The 23,045-nt window shown below is 47.8% G+C and overlaps 1 protein-coding gene across 10 annotated transcripts in view; it reads right to left on the bottom strand.

The window, feature by feature from the left end:
* The window catches only part of DPF3 (double PHD fingers 3), a 303,761-nt gene that overhangs the window by 98,743 nt on the left and 181,973 nt on the right, over positions 1-23,045 (bottom strand). For all 10 annotated transcript variants that reach the window (XR_009605553.3, XM_060617356.3, XM_060617353.3 and 7 more), the window contains 3 exons: positions 18,869-18,996; positions 11,825-11,920; positions 3,418-3,496 (listed from right to left, as the gene is read on the bottom strand). Coding sequence is in view for 9 of the 10 variants with exons in the window: in XM_060617356.3 (XP_060473339.2) it covers positions 3,418-3,496; positions 11,825-11,920; positions 18,869-18,996 (303 nt within the window). In the remaining variant the exon portion in view is untranslated. The remainder of the gene's footprint in view (positions 1-3,417; positions 3,497-11,824; positions 11,921-18,868; positions 18,997-23,045) is intronic.

Raw genomic sequence — 23,045 nt, forward strand, 5'->3', positions numbered from 1 at the left:
ACTGACAGCCTTCCCCACAAAGTCATATTCAGTTGCTCTGTTTGTGAGTAATGAACACGTTTCTTTGGCAAGACACTGAAAGGGAAGAAACAGAACCACAATCCTTAAGCTTGGTGAACTTTCAGGATAATTAATAGGGATTGGTTACTTGCTGGAAAATGAAGCATTCACATACACACATGCCACGGATTGGGTAAAAAATAAATTATGTTCAGATGATTGAGTATTTCTCTGAGATGGAATAAATTCAGTGGCTGAATGAAAGGAACAGGCAAACTATCTATCACCTGAAGTTAGCAGCTAAGATAACATTTCAGCCACGCGTCGGCAAAGGGATACCTGGACCAGGAACATAATAGGACAACTACATTTAGGAATATAAACCATTCAGGGTTAAAGGTAATCACATCTGAAAGATAGCTCCTACTACCCCCACATAAACCCAGAAAGAGGTGGTGGGATACAAGGTGGCCTAATATCTTCATACATAATTCGAAAGATGGAGGCCAGCTCACGCAAATCCCCACAGACAACACAAAAATAGCAGGGATGGCGAATCTGTGAAGAATGGAATTCAACCACGGGGCAATGTCTTTAAATTTGCCTTTATCAAATCTTGTGTAATGAAGTCACATATTACTGTATCTCTTTATTGAGACTCAATAGGGCTAAATGTAGAGTGATCTATGGAAGAAGGAATAATCGGATGCATTAAGTAGAAAAGAGCACGCACCTGGAGAGGCATCAGCACAGGGGTCAGGACAGGCACTGCATGGGAAGTCGTGTGGCAATGGGGTGGCCAAGTACTTCTGTTCTCTACACATTAAGAGAACTGTATTAAGAGCCGATGTGTAAAATAAACAAGGAAATGTGTCTGTTACTCTCTGAGCCGCTTGGCCTTGGTGTTACTTCCAGTGGGAACCCTGAGCTTAAATGTAAATCTGGGAAGGAATTTAAAGCAGGCCATCACAGAGGTTATGGGATGTGACCCCGGATAAACCAAAAAGACAAGGGGATGTTAAAAGAGCCTCCAGAATAGACAAAATGTTCAGTGTGCCTCTTTGTTGGGAAAAGATGCACAAAAGATAAGGGAGCCTACAGGAGTAAAAAAAAAAAAAATTAGCTCCTATTAAGGAAAAACAATCATTCAGAGCACAGTTGGAATCATGGAAGAAAGGGTAGCTTATCGTAACACCATCCCTGGGGACACTCAAAGAGGTGACCAGACACCTCTCTACTTAGGATGCATTAGAGATTATTAAAAGCATTCCTTGCTCAGTTCGGGGGTAGAGGGTGGGCCTCGTGACCTCTCTAAAGGTCATTCCTATCCCAAAGGATCACTTGTCTGAAGGGCACCAGATAAAAATAAAGTCTATTAATCACCAAGCTGCCACACAATTTCCTAAGAGGGCCAGAAGAGAGAAGGGCAATCTACAGTGGACGTTGGTCCGTTGAGGGAGGAAAAGGGAGGCAGCGCCTGTGTGGGCAGAGCCAAGGAATCAGCTGCTGAGACTTCCAGAAAGCCAACGTCAGGCCTCCGTTTAGACCTCCCAAGCATCACAGGGTAAGCAGAGGGAGGAAGAGACTGTGGAGATGGGAACAGGAAACAGCGAATGACAAGAGAGTCCCTAATCACAGCCACAGGAGCTGGGGTGGGGGGGGGGGGGGTTAGGGAGGGACGGGCAGGATGCAAGCACCTCACCCAGAAAGAGGGGAGCCAGGCACGAGAGGGACACCCACAAGGTAGCTCTGCAGAGGTGACCTGTCAGGAGGCAGGCGGCAGACAAAGAGTGAAGAGAGAAACCGAGAGGTGGGTGAGGAAGGGCACACGGGGTGTGTCTGCGAATACAGGGGACTACTGGCTGAGAATCCACTGAAAGCCGAAAGAGATAGAGCAAAAAGTAACCCCGCCATCTACGGGAGCAGACAATCACATGACAAAAATAAAGCTTTGGAAGAGAGGAATCGAATGGCAATGCCCCAATCCCAGAGCAGCTGCTGGCATTCTTGAGAGCTGGGCTGCTCCAGCCAGACAGGTGGGAAGCCTGCTCCACGAGGGTCGGAAGGACCCTTCCCACAGGGCTCACCTGCTCGGGCTTTTATGCAGCAGAACAAAACGGAGCCCCTTCTGGGAGGCAAGACCCAGGCCAAAGCAGGCACCTCCTGATACTGTCATGAGACATCAGACCCCATGCCCTGCTCCCTCCTCATCCTGGACCAGAAACCACTTTGGGAGGGACATGTTACCTGCAGGAGTTGTCTCAGCAATGCCATCTGCACGGTGTATTAAGCAGCCAAATGGGGGTCATGGAGTTTGAGTTCTTCTAGCAAAATGTTCTCCAACCAGCTGTCACCCCACCGGGCACAGAACAACTTTTTGAAATCAAAAGAGGCCAGTGAAGAGGGAGGAAAGGGACACCACCCCCGAAATGCTCCCTGAGCCCCCTCGCCCCCGTTCGCCCTCTGCTTCCACGGAGACGGCGGACACTGCAGGACGGCCTTGGAAGACCCACCGTGCCAGGGCCCTGCCTGAGCCACCTCGCAGCCCTTCCCCTGCGGCACCGCTCTGCATCCTCGGAGGGGAGAAGACAGGAGGGGAAGATGGTCAGAGAGTGTGGCTTCGAGGGCTGTCCTTGTTGTGGAAGGAGGGATGGCACCCCATCCAGTGAGAAGAAAAGTAGGGCAAGGATTTTAAACCCACCCCCCAGCGCGCTGGTGGGTGAGAAAGAGAACAGCTCTCGAGCTGACGGCCATCCCTCCGAAGGCTGAAGGTTTCTGGAGGCACACCCGCTGCCCCTGCTCCTGCTCTCCCTCAGCCCCAACCCAGCTCTGTCTGCGCCCCCTAAACCCAGGAGCTGGGCCGTCCTTGTCCAAGAGACGCCTCTGAAGCAAGCAAGAAAGGCTGGAGATGGATCGAGGGCCATTTATTAAGCTAAGTCGTCGTCAGAAAAAGATTCATAACTCGCCCTACCTAGGACGGGAGAGGGAGAAGGAAATTAAAGGGAAACATGAAAAGCCAGAGGAGCCAAGTACCTTGGTGGAGGGCTTTGAGTTATGCTTTTGTTTGTAAGTCTCTGAAACAGAGAAAGAAAGAGGATGAATCCTCAGGAGACCAAGAGAGTGAGAGAGAGAGAGAGAGCCAGAAGAAAGCCACCAAGGAGGCACTGCCAGAGAAAGGGGGCCGGCATCAAAGGCAGGAGGCCTCCCTGACTTGCTTGTCCCTCATGCACAAACACCTGGGCAGGCGGGTGGCAGCAGCGGGAGATGGTAACTTTGCTGACAGGGCAGGCATGCGAGCTGGGGTGCAGGCCCAAGAGGAGGAGCCAGTGAGGCCGAGGCTGGGGGCGGACAGCCAGGGAAGCACAGGGAAGGGGGTGCTGGGGGCAGGGGCAGGAAGGTGGCATCTGCCGTACTTACTGTCACAGACGTAAGGTTTGTCATGGTCTTCCTGAGAGGCGGCGTCGTGCCTCCTCCTGCCACCTGCAGAGCCACGGGCCTGGGGAGACAAGGGGGGGGCGGAACCAGGAGGCTTGTTATCGTAACGGTTACAACAGCTCCTGAGCACACACTCTGTGAGGCCCTGGGCATCGCACCTACATCTCCTCATCAATCTTCCTCACAACATTTGAACCAATACCGACCCCATTTTACAGGCCAGGAAACTTGAGGCCCAGAGAGGCCCAGGTAACTTGCCCCAGAATACTCAGCTAGTCACGCATATCATCTCATTAAATGTTCACAACTCCAAGAGAGGTCCTACTATGACCTCCGTCTTACAGATCGGGAGGCCGAGGCAGCAGCCCGTTAAGTAGCTTGCCCAAGGTCACTCAGCTACCAAGTGCGGAGCCAGGCCGGAAACGACAGTCTGACTGCAAAGCCTACATCTGCCCGATCCCCCTACTCTACTGTTGCCACAAGGACCCCCTCCTCCAACCGCTTAGCCTTCTAGCTTCGTCGACCCCACAGGGAGATGCCCACCCCGCTCCCCTCAGCTGACCGGATGACGGCAGATCGGGAGCAGAGGCCGTGTGCCCGCAGTCATCACCCCAGGCGCACGCTGTCCCCTGCAAGTCTCTTAAGAGCCAGCCAGGCCTGGCATCTGGGCCTAGGGCGTGAGCCCGGGCATGGCGCGGAGCTCCCTCTGGCCTGCTCGGCCTACCCTGTGGGGGTGAGCTTCAGCTGAGGCCTCCCTGTGTGGTCTGCCTCAGGCCTCCAGCCAGTGACAGAGACCTTGACGCCTCACAGTCTCCTGGGGCTGGACTCCCGATACCACCACCCTGCGTGCACCTCCAGAAAGGGTCGGCGTACCCAGGGGTGGGGCTGGGCTAAGCTCTACCTCCAAAGATACAGGAGAGCAGCCAAGAGGGTGCTGGCAACTCTGCAGCCCCAGGACGGTGGCTACAGAACACGGCAAGGTTTATTTTTAAACCTTTATAAGTCCCACATGGTCACGTGGGTAGCACCCTGGCCTCCTCCGGGTCATTCTCTGGTAATGAGTAGCAGTAAACGCCCAACCAGGGAAAGGGCCTGCTGGGGTCTTTGGGGACAGAGAAGGAGACGCAGCAGATGAGAAATAAAACATGGCAGCCACCTGGGGTGCGGGGGGGAAACGGGGCAGTCCCCTGGGCTGGGCCTGGACAAGTGGCCCTGGAGATTTCAGGGTCAAAAGGCCTGTGGCTCACACACACACACACACACACACACACACACACACACACACACACAGGCACGCACACTCTCTCACTCACTGGGGATTTCACAACGGAAAGGCCTGTACCCCAGGCCTGTGATGTTCACACACTCTCAAAAAACACACACACTTCACAGTCAACACCACCTGCTAAGCTACCACCTCCACCATCGCCTCAGCTTGTCTCTCTCCAAAACAAATTACAGAATTCCACCCCCCTCCTTCCCTCCCTCCCACCGCTTTGCCTCTCTGCCTCCCCACCCGCCATCCGGGCACAAGGCCGGGGCGACAGCCAGCGGCCCCCTCCCCTGGCCCTCATCACTCAGAGTTGACCTGAAGAGGGAGCTGTGAGGTGCTGCGGTCACCCCCAGGCACTGACAGGCCTCCCTGCCTGCCCAGGACGACGACACGGAGGCTGGTCACCCTCAGCTGCCCTCGCCGCCACCCCCCCCCCCACACCCCCACGGTGAAGCCAGGGACAGCTTGACGTGTGCAGCCCGCAGCCCTGTCACAGCCGCCTGGAGCAGGTGAAAGCAAGTGAAGCAGAATGACAAGCCAGCAGCAGACGCGGGGAAGGGGCTCTGAGAGACTAAAAATACCGCCTGGGAGAAGAGGAGGAGATAGGACAGTGCGCACTCCTGGGGGACGGCCAGCAGGAGGGGGAGGGGCCCACTGAAAGCCAGGGTCGGGTTTCACTCTGCAGGGCTGACCAGCGAGGTCACTTCCACACTCTCCTTGCACCTTGGTTTCCTCAACTGCAAAATGGGCACGTGCAGGGAACTCTTCCTGTGGCAGCGTTACTCCTAGGGTCTCCTGGAATCACCCAAACTTGGAAACTCAGAATCCTGCTGGTCTTTTTCAGGGGTCACGTCCTCAGAGAAGCCCTCCCTCACCAACCTATATCCACTCACACCCTACTCCATCGTTCTCCTCTCCCTGCCCTGCTTTGTTTGGTCCCAGCACTTAGCACCGTCTGACATTATATTATTCCGTCTCCCCAACAAGAATATAGAAAACACATCTATGTGGGCCACGCTATACTCAGAACCTGGCACAGGGCCAGCCACTGAAGGCGCACTTAATAAACCTTTGCTGAATCAATCAGTCAGTCAGCGAGTCAATCATCTTCAGTCCTTCTCCTTCATTCTTTCTACCCAAGTGCTACGGTTTCTTCCCTCCAAGGCCATCTTGGGCTTTGCATTTCCCTTCTATTCCACATTTTAATCCAGGAGCTCATCAACGGGCCCCTGAACTGCTCCAAGAATCCACCAGCTGGGGTCCTACCTCTGCACTGCCCTTCCCAATCCAAATGCATGACCCCCAGACCAGTTAGACAAAAGGAGTAAATGACAGAGCCCATAGTCATTTATTCATTCATTCATTCATTGCCATCTAAAGACCACTGACACATCCAACAGCAACCTGGTGCTAAATCCATCAGGTTCACCTCATGCTCATGCTATGTCCTTGTCTTTGTTTTTATTGATCCCTGTCAGGGACCAGCCTCTGCTCTGCCACCCACACTGGTCCATGCTTTAGCCCCACTAACATCCACTCCTCCAAGAACCTTCCTCCCGCCAAATTGAGGCGTAAAAAGAGCATCAGCGTTAAAGTCAGACAGGCATAGGTTTAAACACCAGCCATGTGTCTTTAGACAAGTTACTTCTCTAAATTTTAATTTTCTCAACTGTAAAATGGGCACAGAAATACCTTTAGTGCAGAGTTGCTGAGAGCGTTTGCGCCAAGAGCGTGTGAAACCACAGGGGATTGCGCCCCGCCCACAGGAAGTGCTCGATAAATTATTTCCCCTTCTTGCCCAAGCTGATCTCTTCTCTCTCCTCCGAACTTTTATTGCATTTCGTTAGTGCACAGGCAGAAGCCTGCTGTTTTCTAATTGTATCATGGCTATTAGTATTTTCTCCTCAATTTAATCCCGAGGTCCTTAAAAGCAAAGACAGCATTTCATACGTTATTATGAGCCCCCAACACTTAGATCTATGCTGGGCACACAGCATCCAAAGCTCTTGCACATGTATTAGTTCAATTCATTCCTATAATACAGCGTGAGTTACAGAGGGTAACATTATTCCCATTTGGCACTCGATGAAACCATCTCTAAAAGGGTTTATGATTCGTCCACAGTCACAGGGTCAGTAGAAGGAGCAGGACCTAGGTTTCCAGACTCTGTTCTCTAAAATTTTAAAGCTGACTGTCCAAAAGAAACCAGTCCTCCCTCTCTGAGAACTGTCCACCCCATTCCACTCCTCATCATTCAGATACTGGTAAGCCACGACAGCCATGATTGTACCACATAGCCCAGCCCCACTGGCCACAGTGGATTGGCTGGCTCAGGGGTCACATGACCTAATCTGGGCCAATCAGATTCTACCTATAAAGGATTTGGAGCTGGGAAAATGACTCCAGTGGTGAGCACACACACTTGAACTGGCAACCCATCTATTCAGGAGCTAGGAAGCCATGCACACAGAGAAGCAGGAAATCATCTTTTGGTAGAAAAATAAAGAAGTAGAGGCCACCCGCTGCCTGGGTTCCTTATTCTTTCCCAGTCCTAAGTCCCTGCCATTTTCTTGCCCTTCCTAAGGGTTGCATCTTCAAAGATTGCTCATATTTGGGGCAATGACCCAGCAGCTTTTCAAATACTCCATATTTTTGCCGAAGCTGTTGCGTTTCTTGCAATTAAAAGACCCTCGACTAGCACACACTCAGAGAGCTAGTTCCTCTATAAGAGTTGTTCTCAAGTGATGGTCCAGGGTTCCCTGGGATTTTTGAGACCCTTTCTGCTATCAAAACTATTTTCGTAACAGTACCAAATAGCACTAGAATGTTACTTGAAACTTTACACTCTCAATTCTCTCACAAGTGCACGGTGAGAGTTTTCCTGAGGCTACCTGACATGATAATGTCATCACTCCGTGTGCTGGTGTATTCTGAAGGTTAACATTTTTTTCTGCCTTAATTTCTAGTATGGTAAGTATCACTGGTTATAAACCACCAGAACAATAGCTTTGGGGGGCTCTCAGTAATTTTTCAGTAAAGAATTCCTGAGAAACGCCCCTGCAAAAACAAAACAAAACCAAAAACCCTGAGAACCATAGCTCCACATCCTTGCTGTTTAAAGTGTGGCCCTCAGACCAGCAGAGCTGGCATCACCTGGGAGCTTGTTAACCAGGCAAAATCTCAAAATCTCAGCCCTCCCCTCCAACCCCCGGACCCACTGTGTTAGAATTTGCACTTTAACAAGATCACCATGTGCTTCGTATGCACATTACAGTTTGAGAAACATTGGACTGCACCACTGTGCATCAATACATGGTTACTGATTGATTGATTGACTGATTGATAATACTCACGTGGATGCCTTCCAGCAATTTCATGAATTTTAAAGAGCTTGGATTTCTTGGGCTAAAGTTACCATAGACACAGTCATTAATTGTTGGGCCTGAATTTCCCTCACCCCTCAGGGTATCTCCATTGTCAAAGCTCCAAGAGTTGTTCCTTTACACCCTCTGAACAATGTCTAGCCTTTATTAAGCACTCAGAATCGGCTGTGTATTATTACTCACATTTTAATTATGAAAAACTGAGGCCCAGAGTGCTTACATAATTTTATCAAGATGATGAGGTTAACATTACTTCACCCAATGTCTAGTAAATAAATGGTGGAGCTGGGATTTGAACTCCTGGTTCAAACATGGCAGAGGCTGTTCTTATAATCACTACCTTACCCTTGGCTTCCTCAGTGGGCACACAGAGCACCTGGGGATCTTGTCAAAGTGCAGGCTCTAATTTGGTCCATCTAGGGTGGAGTCCAGGGTCTGGCATGTTTGACAAGCTCCCAGGTGATCCTGAGGCTGCAGTCCAGGAGCCACACATTGAGTGTGTGTATGGCCTTGCTGCTGTCAGTCCTCACAACAGAAATGCTCTCTAGGAACCAGCAGCAACTTGAATATGCCACTTAAAAGGGTAGTTTAACTGAGGCTGTGGGTGAGGCAGCTTCACACTTTTATTCCAGCATAGGCAGGTTCACCCACACTCTTCTGGGTCATCACATGGCTTCCACCATGGGTGACAGGTGCACAGTGTCACTGCACAACACAGAGCCCTTCAGCGGCCCCATGGCTAGCATCAAGTAGGCCTGGAATTAGTCTACGCCCCATCCAGCTCCCTGTGTTCAAGCCTGCTCTCAACTCCCACAAAGTTGAAATATAGCTTTCCTTTCTTTCTCATCATTCAGTCATTCATTCAACATGCTGGTCTTTGGCCATATTATGGGCACGGGGCCAGGCATGACTCAGTGGCAAAAGCACAGACCTGTGTTCAAATCCCGACTTTTTTTAAATTCATTTTTTTAAATCTTATTATTATTTTTTTTTTTTAGAGAGAGAGAGTGTGCGCAAGCAGGGGAGAGGGGTAGAGGGAGGGAAAGAGGGAGAGACAGAGAGACAGAGAGAGAATCTCAAGCAGGCTCCATGCTCAGTGACGAGCCCAATGCAGGGCTTGATCCCACAACCCTAGGACCATGACCTGAGCTGAAATCAAGAGTCAGACACTCACCAACCGAGCCACCCAGGTGCCTCCTGACTTCTTTTTTACTAGATTAGACGACCTTGAGCAAGTTACTTAATCTCTCTGAGAGTAATAATACCAGTTTATGGGAACGAAAGAAGTGCTGGCCAATAGAAATATAACATGAGCCACACACGTCATTTCAAATTTTCTAGTAACCACATTTTTCAAAAAAAGTAAAAAGAAAAACAGGTACAATTAATGTTACTAACATATTTTATTTAATCCACAATATCCAAACTATTACCATATTAATAGAAAAATATTCATGAGATGCTTTGCATTCTTTCCTACTAAATGTTCAAAATCTGGGGCATATTTGACATTTACAGCACATTTTACTTGGAACTGGCAGTATTCTAAGTTTTCATTGTAAAGAGCCTCATCACATGGCCCAGTGTCCAGAAAGTACACGGTGAGTACACAGTGACTGCTGCTGTCACTGCTGTGTTCTTACAGAGGAGACACCCAGCTCATATCCATGCGCTTTTGAGTTCAATCATCTAGATTTAGCTTGGGAATAGAGAAAACATGAAGAGGACCACTCTCTACAATCTACTCAAGGAACTTTGGTTTGGGGTGAGGGAAGGGATAGAAGCAAGCCTGGAGGCACACAGCTCTTGGAGTTTGCAAAAGGCCCAGAAATCCTAAATCCTCCTCCAATGACGGAATTGGGTATTCACTATTTTGTAGCCCCCAGTGAAGTCATGGGTCTAGGCAAGTTTACCCATGGCTGCTGAAGCAACCAGATGGAAACTTGATGGGGAACCTTTTAAGGAGAGATCAGGCTGACAATACCCAAATCCACTGGTCCATTTTCCCCCAAGAGCAGAATAGCTGGACAACATGTACCTCCTCATGTAATGCATTAAGAAGCACAGGGAAGATTCTTGCCCCACCAAAAAAAAATTTACACATACACAAATACCCTGAATCTAATCAAGTCTCTAATCAAACCACCAGTTTTCAGAAAATAAAGAGGATACATTAAATACCACCAATCTGCCAAACCTAGAATGTGGGAAATTCTACAAGACGAACCACCCAAGTTTTTCAACAAATAAATGATGTGGAGAAGAAAAAAATATGTATGTGTGCGGTGGGGTAGAGCAAGGAAGAGGTATGGAACAAAAGAGGCTTATGTTTCAAACAAACCAACTGTAAAAAGGCACTTTTGAGGAAATCATCAGGGACTAGATAGTAGATATTAGAGTAGTTGTTATTTGTACTGGGTATAATAATGATATTTGTTAGAGATATACTCTGAGGTATGTGCAGGTTAAATGACAAAATGCCTATGACTTCCTTTCACATATTCTCCCAAAAATTAAATAAATATATAAACCAACAACAAATGGGAGTAAAGAATAAATAAAACAAGATCATTACTGAAGCTGGCTGGCGACTATAAAAGGCATGACACATGACAGGGTTGCCCTGCCCAGCCTGAGAAATTCCAGCCCCGTCAGCAAGTCAGAGCATCTGAGCTCAACGTGGGCAAAACTGGACTGTTTGCACCATTCACCTAGGAACTTGCTTACAATACAGCTTTCCAGGCCCTACCCTAGACCTCCTAAACCAGAACTTCTGGGAGTAGGGTCCTGGGAATGTGCATTGCAATAGGCACCCCTCGTGATCTTGATGTATACTAAAGCACAAGAAGCACGGGAATAGAGAGGCTTGCCATAATTATCACGGGACCCAAACCCACAGGGCACCCAGGACTAGCCTATTATCCATGGGAGGGGTAAGGATCCTGTCCAGAGACTGAAGGAGCCAGAAGACTGAAGACCAATTCTCTAGATGGAAAGAAAGCTTATCCTTGGAGGTCCCTTGTCACTTGGTTATTTTCAGATGCCCTTGCAGACCCCTGAGGGTGACTACCAAAAGCCTACTGGGCTTGGATACGAGCACTCTGGAGAAGCAACCTGCATGTCTGAGAGCACCACTCAGGCTTGGGTCCCTCCCCTCAAGGACCACTCCCATAGGCTTATACCTTCCACCTTGGATTTTTCATCCGCCCATTTCCCAGGCTCCTGGCCTCCTCTTGCCACATCCCAGGCCCACACCAAAAGCCCATGCCCCACCCATTTGGAAACCATTCACGGCCCCCACGCTTTCCCAGCATGATTCTACTCTCCACCTAGTGAAATATACCCCAAAGCAGGTGTCCTGACCTCGTCACTCTGGGGCAGCCCCAGGGATAGGAAAATTCAGCCTTCTTTTAAGACCAAGTAATGGGTCCAAAAGTCACTTTCTCCTCATCCTCTACCCTTCTCCAGACCCCACCCCAACCCTCCCAGGACCCTCACTGTCCCCTCAGGTTACCTTCACCCCCTTCCTCTCCCTCCTGTAAGGGCTGAACTCTTACAGGCTATCACCAGGGGTCAGAGCTCTTCTGGCATTTTCTTCTCTGAGTATTCATCAAGGGAGGCCGTGTACACGAGCTTTGTCTGCTTGAAGTGGGACTTTGGGTCTGGGGACCAGTTGTGCTTCCACCCTTAGACTCCCTTATCTCTTCCCTCCATCATGGCGTCTCCAGCTTACCCGTCCTCTGGTCCTATTCTTTCGCTTGGGAATATCCTCTTCTAAATCTTCTTCTTCATTTCCTTCTTCTACATTTTCATCATTTTCCAAAACCCTCTGAAAAGACAAGAAAATAAACAAAAGAGTTGAGAAATAAAATGCAAAGGAGAAAGCCATCCGGGGGTGATTTGGGTGGGGGGGGTCTGTTTTGTTGTTATGTTTTAACAAAACAAGACGCTGCCATTGCTTGGGAAGCAGGGCCTCCGAGATGCTGCCCAGAGTCTGAGCTCTTGGCGGTAACAACTCTCTCAAACCCTTGGGCCCCTTCCAGCCCAATCCTCCCAGAACACTGACTTTTTTCAACTATTTTTACCCAAGAAACATTTTCTAAAAAGAGAATACTCTGGTAGAGGCGCTTCTCTATGTGGACCCAAGATGTTTTTCAAAACTTAACTTTTTTAATGTAATTTTCCTTTGTTCCTAAATATGAAAATATGTTCCTTCTTTCTCTGCCATTCTGGAACCCTGCCCTGTTTGATGAAAACAAGTAACTTCCTGTTCATCTGACCAGAATTTGACATTAATGTGTTGTTCTTAATCGTCCATTGTTTTTTTTTTAAAGAAAAATGGGTTTTCATTAAAGCACATTACTTGTAACGAAAGCTTAAAGATCATGAATTTAATTATCACTCTCCAATAGCCCTGTGAGTCACATAGCAGCAGAGAATCCAATTCCCATTTTACAGGTGAATAAACTGAGGCTAAAAGCAGTTTTGATTGCCCAAGGTCATACAGTGAATCCAAGACCAAAGTCAAGTCAGGTTCATCAGCCCAGAGTTTTCTGTTCATTTCTCAGCCCTATGCCTGAAGATTGAGGCATATTATGTAGACCCTTCCTGTAGAGACATGAACACTTCATTCCCTTTGGGAGTGGGGAGGACAGGTAAGATGTGTACTTCTAGATTTTGGGGAGAAATGAAAGATTGTGACAGAGGACCCAGCTCCCCAAAGTGAAAGGGGGATGGAGCTCACTGGACTCCATGTCTGGGGCACTAGGAGCTTCTTTATGGACTCACTGTGTGACTTTGGGAAAGTCATCATGTCTTCGTGCCTCAGTTTCCCCAATTATAAAATAGGAATTCATTTATTCATTCAATCAACAAACATGTGTCTAGTGCTGACTACGTGGCTGTACTACATGCTAGACAAGCCACAGAATGACTACAGTCAGGCCTGGCCCTAAAAAGATTCCACAGTACAGTGAAGGGAAAACAGATTTAAATAAAAACCATAACCATATAGTTACTACTGCCATAAATGCAGTGATGGGCAGGTGCAAGCTGCTAGGAGAGGCTGTTAGAGGGAATTTTACCTAATCTGAGGGTCAGGAGAGGCTTACCTGAGGAAGTGACCTAAGAGAGCTGAGATGTAAAGGATGAGCAAAGACTAGCCTGGGGAATGGGGATGGAGGGCACGGTGGGAGGGAAAGTATTCTGGGCAGAGGGAACATCATGAGCAAACTCCCTGAGGGAGGAAGAGGAATTTGGCTTGTCCACGTTGCAGAAAGAGGCAAGTGTGACTAGAGCTCAGTGACTCAGAGAGAGACTCGTATGAGATGAAGCTAGAAAAAAGGCAGGCACCATATTATACACGATAACAGCATCCATCCACGCTTGTGATGGCGTGACAATCACACAAGCTATGAAAAGGCTTACAAGCAGCACACACTGCACTGACATGTGGTCTCACCATCACTGTTCAGGTAGCCTCCTGGACAACACCTCTGGCCTGTCTTCCAAGCAGGAAGCCCAGGAGTGAGTTTCCAGGTACCTTCTCCCACTGCCTTCATGTTGGAGTTCTCTCCCAACCACAGGGGTTCACATAAGGTCTACATAATACACCTCAATTTACTAGATCAAAACAGATCTAGTAAATTCTCCAGCTTCTCTACTGGGCTTACTTGGGAAGCCATCAGCTGACAGCACATGGGGGTTCTCAAGGCCAACCACAGCCATCCAACAGAGAAGCAGCTCTGTCTGCTAGACACGACCTGTGGCCCATAGCTAGAAAACATCAGCCCAGGTCCCAAGCAAGCCTCCTAGGCTCTCTGCATCTTGGCTCCCTGAACCATTAGTGGGAACACAAGTGAAAGTCAAGCAAGACAATGACAAGTCAAATGCTCTGCAGACTTTGGTGAAAAGATGCAGTGTAAATATCAGGTGTTGTTGTTATGACTGTTGTTGCTGTTCAAACAGCTGTCCTGCCAACTTCCGGGTCTTGAAGTCATTTAATCATGGCGAGTTCCGAGTGCCTCATACTTAAAGGTCATTGCCTCTGGCATCTTGTACAATATGACTCCACTCTCATTTTTTATTATGAAGGGATTTATGACCTGCAATATGGACTCAGGGTTGGAAGATAAAACACTGGTTGAAGGCTGCTGAGTTAATCTCCAGGAGTGCCGCCTGGCCTCGATGTCCGGAAGTAAAATGACTTCTCCCTCCCTCTTCCCATTGGTCTCCCTGTGTCTTGAGAACCCCTATTCTGTGCCCCAGGCTTCAGATGTGACAGCAGCCACCCCAGTGTGTTTGCATTTCCTGCAATGTGGCCCCGACACCCAGAAGCCTCTCTGCATAACTAGGGAGGAGCCAGGAGTCCCTAACAAACAAAGCTCGCATTCAGGGCTCAGGAAGCAGAGGGGGCGTCCTGTGCAGAGGAGTCGAGGGCCGGGATCCAACTTAGATGCAGCTGATCCCCCACTAACATACTTGCATTCTCTGTCCAAGGACATTATCTGGAAAATAAACACATTTTAAAATAACTTTTCTCCCTGTTACTCTAAACAGTCTTTACGGTGATGATAACAATGGTTTGTGGTTGTGTTTAAAAAAGAAGAAGGAATGCCTTTTAAAGACTCCATTATCTCTGGCCTGGAACACTGCAAAGCCTCCTAACTGATTTCCCTCCCCCCACCAGCCCCGTGTCCAGTCTCCTTTCCAGGCAGTAGCCAGAGGGATCTTGAAGAAACACATATTCGCTCCCCTGGTTAAAATGGCTTCCTTTTTCACTCCCATGAAATCATGTCCTGAGAAGCCAGAGTGGTTTGACCCTGCCGGCCCCTCCTACTCCATTCTAGGCCCTTCCCCCCACCGGCACGGTCCTCTAAGCCACACAGGCCTTCTGTCGAAATTTTTTTTCCCGTTTTTCTTTTTATTTCTTGACCTACAATATTACATCAGTTTCAGGTGAACAACATCATGATCTGACATTCTCTGGCAACCACCAATCTGTTCTCTGTATCTATAAGTCTGGTTTGGTTTTGTCTGTTCTGTTTTTTAGATTCCACATATAAGGGAAATCGTGTGGTATGTGTCTTTCTCTGATTTATTTCACTTAGCATAATGTCCTCAAGGTCCATCCGTGTTGTCACAAATGGTAAGATTTCATTCTTTTTCAGAGCGGAGTAGTATTCCATTGTGTATATATACCACATCTTCTTTATCCATTCAGTTGGCCATCTCTATGTCTTCTTTGGCAAAATATCTGTTCAGGTCCTCTGACCATTTTGTAATTGAATTGTTTGGGGGTTTTGTTGTTGTTGTTGTTATTGAGTTCTATGAGTTCTGCATCTTCTGTCTGTTCTTTCAAAACTACAAGCTCAGACCCATCTCGAGGCCTTCACACACACCGTTCCTCTACCCAGAAAGCTCCTCCCCACAGCCTCACTTCACTTGCTCCTTCCCATCCCTTAGGACTGAGGTTAAATCTCTTATCTCCCATAGGACACTACCTAGAATCTGTCCCTCCTCTCATATTGAATCTTCAGACTCTGTTCTTTTCATGGTCATTTATCCTGAAACGCAATTATTGCCTTTGTTTATGTGTTTTCTGTCTATAGATCATACTAGAATATAAAGGTGAACAGATGGGACTGGTCTCTCTTGGCTTCTCTGTCTCCCCAGAACCTAGCACAGTGCCTGCTTAGAGGAGGCACTCGATAAACTTTGGTGGAATGAATGAATTAAAAAAATGGAACAAGTACAGTCTATACACTACATATGTGCCTTATTTTACTAACCAAAGCCAATAAGAATGTGTAAACTCATTTGGCTCATGGTCCTGGTTTTGGCTTCCAGCACAGTAGATGGCAGCCCACCTCTGCACATATCAGACATTCCATTTACGTAGGAGATGTTAGTGATGATGATAATTCCACAGTGATGACCCATATACTGGCCCAAGGCTGCCTGAGAAGAACCCGAACCAGCTTGAAAGGGTGAGACTACCTATCGCTAGAGCATCAGGGCTTCTGGGCAATGGCTCTGTCCCTTCCACTGATTCTGTGAAATTAACGCTAACTGCACAATACAGATGTGACAGACCTTAACTTCAAAGACCTGAAAGTCCAAAATCTGGGAGAAAGAGGGGAATACATGAATAGGGGAAAAAACAAACAAGAAAGGACTAGGCACCCTAAATGTCAGTGACAAGAAGAGATCCCTCTGGCTGTGGGGCGATCAAGAAAGGCTTCATGAGGTAGGTGGTATTGGGGCTGAGCCTAACTGATGGGTGGAATTTGTACACATAGAGTAGAAGAAAAAATTCACCACATAAAGGATACAGCATGACCACAGGCACAGAGGGAAGAAGACTGAAGAAGAGAGGAGCTCAGGAGTGAGGGGAAATAAGCCTGAAAACTAGGTTAGGAGCAGAGAGAGGAGCCCCAAGAAGATCAGACGCATCATTTTGGATTGACCTAGTAGGAAACAAGTGTTTCAGCTAAGTTTTTTAAACAAGGGCTTGGCACAAGCTGAGCTTTCTTTCGGCATGAAAGATCAGCTAGCAAAGTAGGACATGTTAGAGAGGGGAAGGACGGGGGATGGGGTGACTCCCAGGAATCTGTTCACTTGCACATCTGTTCAAGAGATTATTTATTGTGTACGTGCTAGGCACCGCTTGCATGCTCCAGATATATTAGTGAACAAGACAGACAAAGAATCCCACCCTTGAGTTTACATTCTATTGGAAGAAAACAGAAAATAAACAATACATAACAAATCAGCAAATTACAAAGTATGTTAGATAGCGATCAAAGCTATGGGAAGAAAAAAAGAAGAAGCAAAAGAAAGCAGAGTAAGGGAATCGGGGGTGCTGGGGGGCAGGGAGGACACAGGATGTGGTAGCACACACAGTGATTGGGGTAAACTTCATAGAGAAGAGACAGGAGCACAAAGTGAAGAAGGGGAGGGTGAGGGCCCAGCTGAGGTCTGGGGAGAGGACTCTGCAGGCAGAGGAAATGGGCCGAGCAAAAACCCCGAGGCAAGAGAGTGCCTGGTGTGTTCTAGAAGGAGCAAAAAGACACCAGTGTGCCTGCAGCAGAGTGAGCAAGGAAAAGGCGAAGCAACCTAGTCGGAGAGGTAAGGGGCCTTGACTTTTTATTCTGGGACAACAGGAGCCTGTGCAAGTTTGCAGGCCCAGTAACAACAGGATCCAGCTTAGGTATTAAAGGGTTCCCCCTCAGCCACTAGCAAGGGCGCCACTCAGAAAGCAACTGCAGGGGCACCCGGGTGGCTCGGTCGGTTGAGCGTCCAACTTGGGTTCAGGTCATGATCTCACGGGTCATGAGTTCATGCCCCGCATCGGGCTCTGTGCTGACAGCTCAGAGCCTGGAGCCTGCTTCAGATTCTGTGTCTCCCTCTCTCTCTCTCTGCTCCTCCCTGCTCACACTCAAAAATAAATAAACATTAAAAACATATTTTTTTAATAGAAAATAATTGGAGCCCTTCAGACCAGAGATGACAGCAGCCGGAACCAGGGCAGTAGCAGAGGGACCTGTTAAGAAGAGTCTGTGCTCTGGATTTGGGTTGTGGGCACAGCTCACAGGATTCCCAATGAACTGACCGTTGGGTGTGACAGACGACTCCAAGGGGCATTAGATGCATGGAGGTTACAGCTATTAAGGATTTTTACTAGGGCTGTAACTCTCAGGAGGAGAGGAGGCAGCCAATAGAAGCCACGTTGTGACATGGAGAAGACCTGACCATTCATCTGAACACGGGATGGCAGAGAAGGAGGCCAATTCACTGCTTCGTTCTACATCTTTATTGAGATTCGACTGCCGGGCACGTGCAAGTCCCCAAGGGGACGACGGTGAACACAACAGCATGGTCCCTGACTCAGTGGAACGCCCTGACTTGCTGGTACTTAGGAAGCAAACCAAAACTTTAACTGTTATTGCTTTAATTATAACTTCAATGAATTAATATGCAAATACTAAACATTAAATTAGATATACAATTAATAAATATGTAATATGATATATAATATGTGTCACATAAAATATAAAGTATAATAAAATATACATTTAATATAAATGTAATTTGATTTTAACAATTGAATTATATTTAATTATTAATGCTATTGTTTAATATTTATATTAATTAATATTACTACAATATTCTGTGCCAACCGTTGTATTCAAGGCCAGAGATTCAAGGCAGATAAATGAGAAATGGTGAGAGTGCACCATTAAAATCTGGAGTAGGAAGAGCCCCATAGGGCTGGGAACAGAGGGTGCTAAACAAACAGGGAGGGACAGGACCCACCAGCCCTGCCTGAAGGGTGACTCCTACACTGGCCTTGAAGGAGGAGAGGGTGCTGTGGACTAGAGCTGAGTACAGGGTGTGAGCAAGTGGCAGCGGAGGGCAAGGGCTCACTCAGGACAAGCTGGTGTAGACGACCCCCGAGGTTTCAAGACTGAACTATGGACTGTTTGCTCCCCAGGGGCAAGGACTCCCTCTATCTGGTTCACCATCGTGTCCCCAGGACCCAGCACGGCGCCTGGCACACAGCAAGCAAAAAATATATTTTGAGTAGACACGAAGGGAGAGGAATAATGACTTCTTCTGGGGGATGGGGGACAGGTTAAATTAGAAAAGAATTTGCGAGTCTCCCAGCAGCAATGCCATGGGGCAGTTTGGGAGGAGGACCCCCAGCCAGTGCCAGAGTTCTGGAAGCACAATGGTGACGCTCTGGACACACTCCCCACAGCGGGCACGGAAATACCTGTATTTCCTGAATGCTTTCCTCCTCTCTGGCATCCACCTTCTTCTCCACACCCTCACCACGGAGCAAGGCTTCCAGTGTGGTGCTTTCTGAGGTGAAGCCATCCTTTTTCAGGGGCAGCTCCACTTCTGAAAAGTAAGGACAGAGAAGCAGGGTCAGGTCATTAGAAGCAGGAGGGACAGGAGGGACAGCGGGTGGCCCTGAGGGCACGCAGGAACCAGAAGCTCTGGGTAGGGCTAGAGACAGCCTGCGCTCTCTCCTCTGGGTGGAACAGGAACACCGGAGTTGGGTCCGGCTTTTTCATCTCCTGTTCACAGTCCCAGAGACAGATTCCAACCCTGCCGATACCCGCACAGACAGCAGAGGCAGCACAGAAATGGTTCCAGATGGACAGTGACTACGGGCAAGGTGCATCTAGAGAGTGAGGGTAACAATGCCCAGTACCCCACAGGGCTGTTTTGTGGGACATAAATATGTTGCTTTACCTTGAAGTGCTTTGAAAACTCTACAGCAATACACCAACATTAGCCTCGAGTCTTACCGTTCTCTCCCTCTACCCCAAGTCTTATCTGGCAACTCCATGACCTCCCCTCAGCCACCCTGCCTGCCCAGCTCCAGGTTGCTCCATGAGAAGCTACTCTGGGACGCCTGGGTGGCTCAGTCAGTTGAGCATCTGACTCTTGATTTCGGCTCAGGTCATGATTCCAGGGTCACGGGATTGAGCCCTGAGTCAGGCTCCACACTGACTTAGTGTAGAACCTGCTTAAGATTCTTCCTCTCTCTCTCTCTCTCTCTCTCTCTCTCCCTCCCTCTGCTTCTCTCCTCCACATGTGCTCTCTCTAAAATAAAATTTTAAAATATTTTTTTTAATTTTAAAAAAGAAGCTGTTTCAACCTCAGAGAGGCTGTTCTCATCAAGGGATACAAAGACCACTAAAGCCAAGGGAAGAGAAGAGGGAGCACAGATACCTAACAGACCCCAGATCGATAGATGGGGGCCGCAGTGCCTGCACACCAGGGCACTTTTTCTGAAGACGTCACAGTTTGATTGGCTACCTAGGGCTTGAGGTCATAGGGCCCGCTGAGCAGTGGCAGCCAGAGTCAGCCCTATGTGTGGAAGAGACCAAGAGAAAGAAGCTGAATTCCTTTCTCAAGATGTCCCCCAAACTCTTAACCCAAAGGAAGATTTTTGGTTTTGTTTTTGTTAAATTAAAAACCGAAACCTCAGGTATAGGTGATCATATTTTGATTTGCTACAAAACATTCATCCAATCTCCTCTAATTCTGTACCTCATACCCCCGTGGCAATCAGAGGCTTGGCTCCTATCCTGTTATCAGGTAAGATGAATACAGGAATATGAGGGATGGGTGCCCGAGAAAATAGTCAGGGGGAACAAATGGCCTAGGTGTAGGGGGAATTGAGAGTTTAGTGTAGGAAGTATTGACAGAGGTGTGGGCAGGAGCACGGGAACAACATGGAAGGGTGAAGCATCCCAGTGGGGAGCCATTACCGCTGCTATTCATGGAGGGACAGAGGGAGAGCCTTTGCAAGAATCTCGACAGATCTGTGACTCGCAGCCTCAGTGAGCTCATGGGCGAAAGAACCAAGTCCAACCTCTCTCTTTCATCCTTGTCTTCCTCCTCTGCCCTCCCATTGGCCAACCTCAACTAGACGCCAGAAGGCAAGGGAGCCTCAGTGATGCGGCATACCAAGGTCAGTTTCCCAGGATAAAGGAGGCTAAAGGTCAGTGCCCCAGGATGAAGAGTGGATCGGGGGGAGAAAATGGAAATAACAGCACAATCAAGTCCTCCTCTGCTGGGCTTTATTCTGACTCAGAGGGAACTCTACCCACCCCCTTCCATCTCCTCAGAACCAGATGTAGGCTGACCAGTCCACAAGAAAGAGGCGCTACGGTATCCCAGCAAAACTGAAGAAACCAACCCCCCGGGAGAAAATGGTGGGAAGGAGAAACAGCGTCTAGAGTTCCTGGAGAGATAAGATCTTTGGGGTTTTTCTTACCAAAAAAAAGGCAAGCAAAGGGTCCACCTCCATCAAGAAGTACTACCACCAAATCAACCACCTCTGAAAGTCATCCATATCCCTATTCATTCAACAAATATTTACAAAGAACCACCGTGTTACCACTAGGCCCGCGGGAGGTGTACCAAATGCAGACGGCCCTGGCTTTTGGGTGGTTCACAATCTAAGGAGACACTAAACACAGCATGCAAAATAAATATGCAATTACAAAGTGTCATAAGTGCAATAGGGGGAAACAACAGAGGGAAATGTGAAGGAAGAACACTGTGGGGGGGGGGGGGGTTTACTTTCGATCGGGGGTCAGGGAAGGCCTACGTGAGGAAGTTATGTTAAAGTTGAACGTCAGAGAAACAGTCCACTGTCTGCTTTAATGAGTTCAGGGCGTGCAACTCCAGAGCCTACTCTTCCTCCCAAGTCAAAAAAAGGCTTCTAAACGTCTGATACAAAACAATGAAAGCATGTTGCCCCGTGTCCTGTCCTCGGTGAAAAGAGAACAGCTGGTTACCATCCTTCGAATTTATCATAATCATATATATATATATATATATATATATATATATATATATATATATATATTTGAAGTTCCTACTTTAGTATCCCCCTTAGCCTCCTCAGCACCAAACAAATCCTATTTCCAGAATTGCACAGCATTTTAGAGCTGGAAAAAAGCCTTACAGATCATCTGCTTTAATCATCTCATTTTATAAACAAGTGACCTGAGGCTCAGAGAAGTTAAGTAACTTCACAGAAAGCCACACAGCAGAATACGAATGCAGCCGAAGGATCCTTCCTAGAGGCCACGGAGATCATGAAGAGAGCCCCACTTTATGTATCCTATTTAGCATTCTGCAGGCCCAGGATGAGCCTCAGTGGGCGTTGACATGTTTGTGTACATGCAGAGTGCTTGGCGCATAGTAAACATTCAAACTGTGGCAGCTGTTATTGCTATGTATTGTTTAACCCCCACCCCCACCCAAGAGGTGAGCACAATTACTATCCCATTTCACAGATGAGGACGCTGCAGCTTAGGGAGGTATAGAACCTGTTTAGTGTCACATAGTTATTAAGGGGCAAAGCCCAGCCTGGACCCCAATCTGCCTCCAGAATCCATTCACACACTCTCTAGCTTGTACAGACGTCACCTTGTCTCTCTTTGGTTCTTCCTCGAAGAGCCTTTTTCCAAACCTTTGTGCATTTCCACTACATCTCTAAACTCTCTCCATAGTTTTCATATTTCGAAATAAAAGGCAGATCATTGCTGAAGCTGAGGGCAGGTCTGTGTCATGATTCTGGGCTCTGCTCTATATGAACATTTCCATGTGGTATTCACCCCTTCTGCAACAATACTGACCCCACACGGAACTTTCCATCCATTGTGAACTTCCTTCTCTTCCTCCTTATCCTTCTCCCTCTTCCTCCCCTGCTAAATACTCCTCCATCCTATTTTTCCATAATTCAGTCTACTCTCTTGGTCCTCTGGTCATTTACCAGATGGGCACGGTAAAAGAACCAAGAGCAAAAACAGAACCAAATTGAGAACAGTGAAATGGGCTCCCTAAATGCAAAGAGCCAGAAGGGACTTCCAATAGCCTTTAGCAGCCAATCCCTCGGGAGGAAAGCGTAGCACAGAAATATAAAGAGCCCTTCCCAGGGTCACGGAGAAACCTAGTGGCATCCTCTTTGCCTAATTACCAAATATTTGATCGGCACACAGAAGTTCTGCATTCAGATGCCCCTGTCGTCAAGCTCCCACCCTGCCTTGTATTAGCTGAGGGACCACAGGCTAATGACTCAGACCTCCGAGTCTCTGTTTCCTTATGTGTTAAATAAGGATGATCACAGTACTTCATAGGGTTGGTGTGAAAATTAAACAAGGTAATACACTGCCTAAGGAAACTCTGAAAGAGCCACAAAAAAACCCAGCGTGGAAACAGAGTGGAAAATGAGGCTTATCAATTCTTGTTTTGATTTTGTTTTTTCTATTCAAAACTTATCATTCCAAATTCGATCGTATATGTAAAGAACGTGGGATGGTCCAAGGGCCCTGTAAATGCTCCAAGTAACTATTATCAAAGTTAGAATAATCCTGATTTTAATGTCCAACGGAAACAAAATGCAAGCTACTTACAAAATTTTA

This window comes from Panthera onca, chromosome B3, assembly GCF_046562875.1.
Source record: "Panthera onca isolate mPanOnc1 chromosome B3, mPanOnc1 haplotype 2, whole genome shotgun sequence".
NCBI classification, from domain to species: Eukaryota; Metazoa; Chordata; class Mammalia; order Carnivora; family Felidae; genus Panthera; species Panthera onca.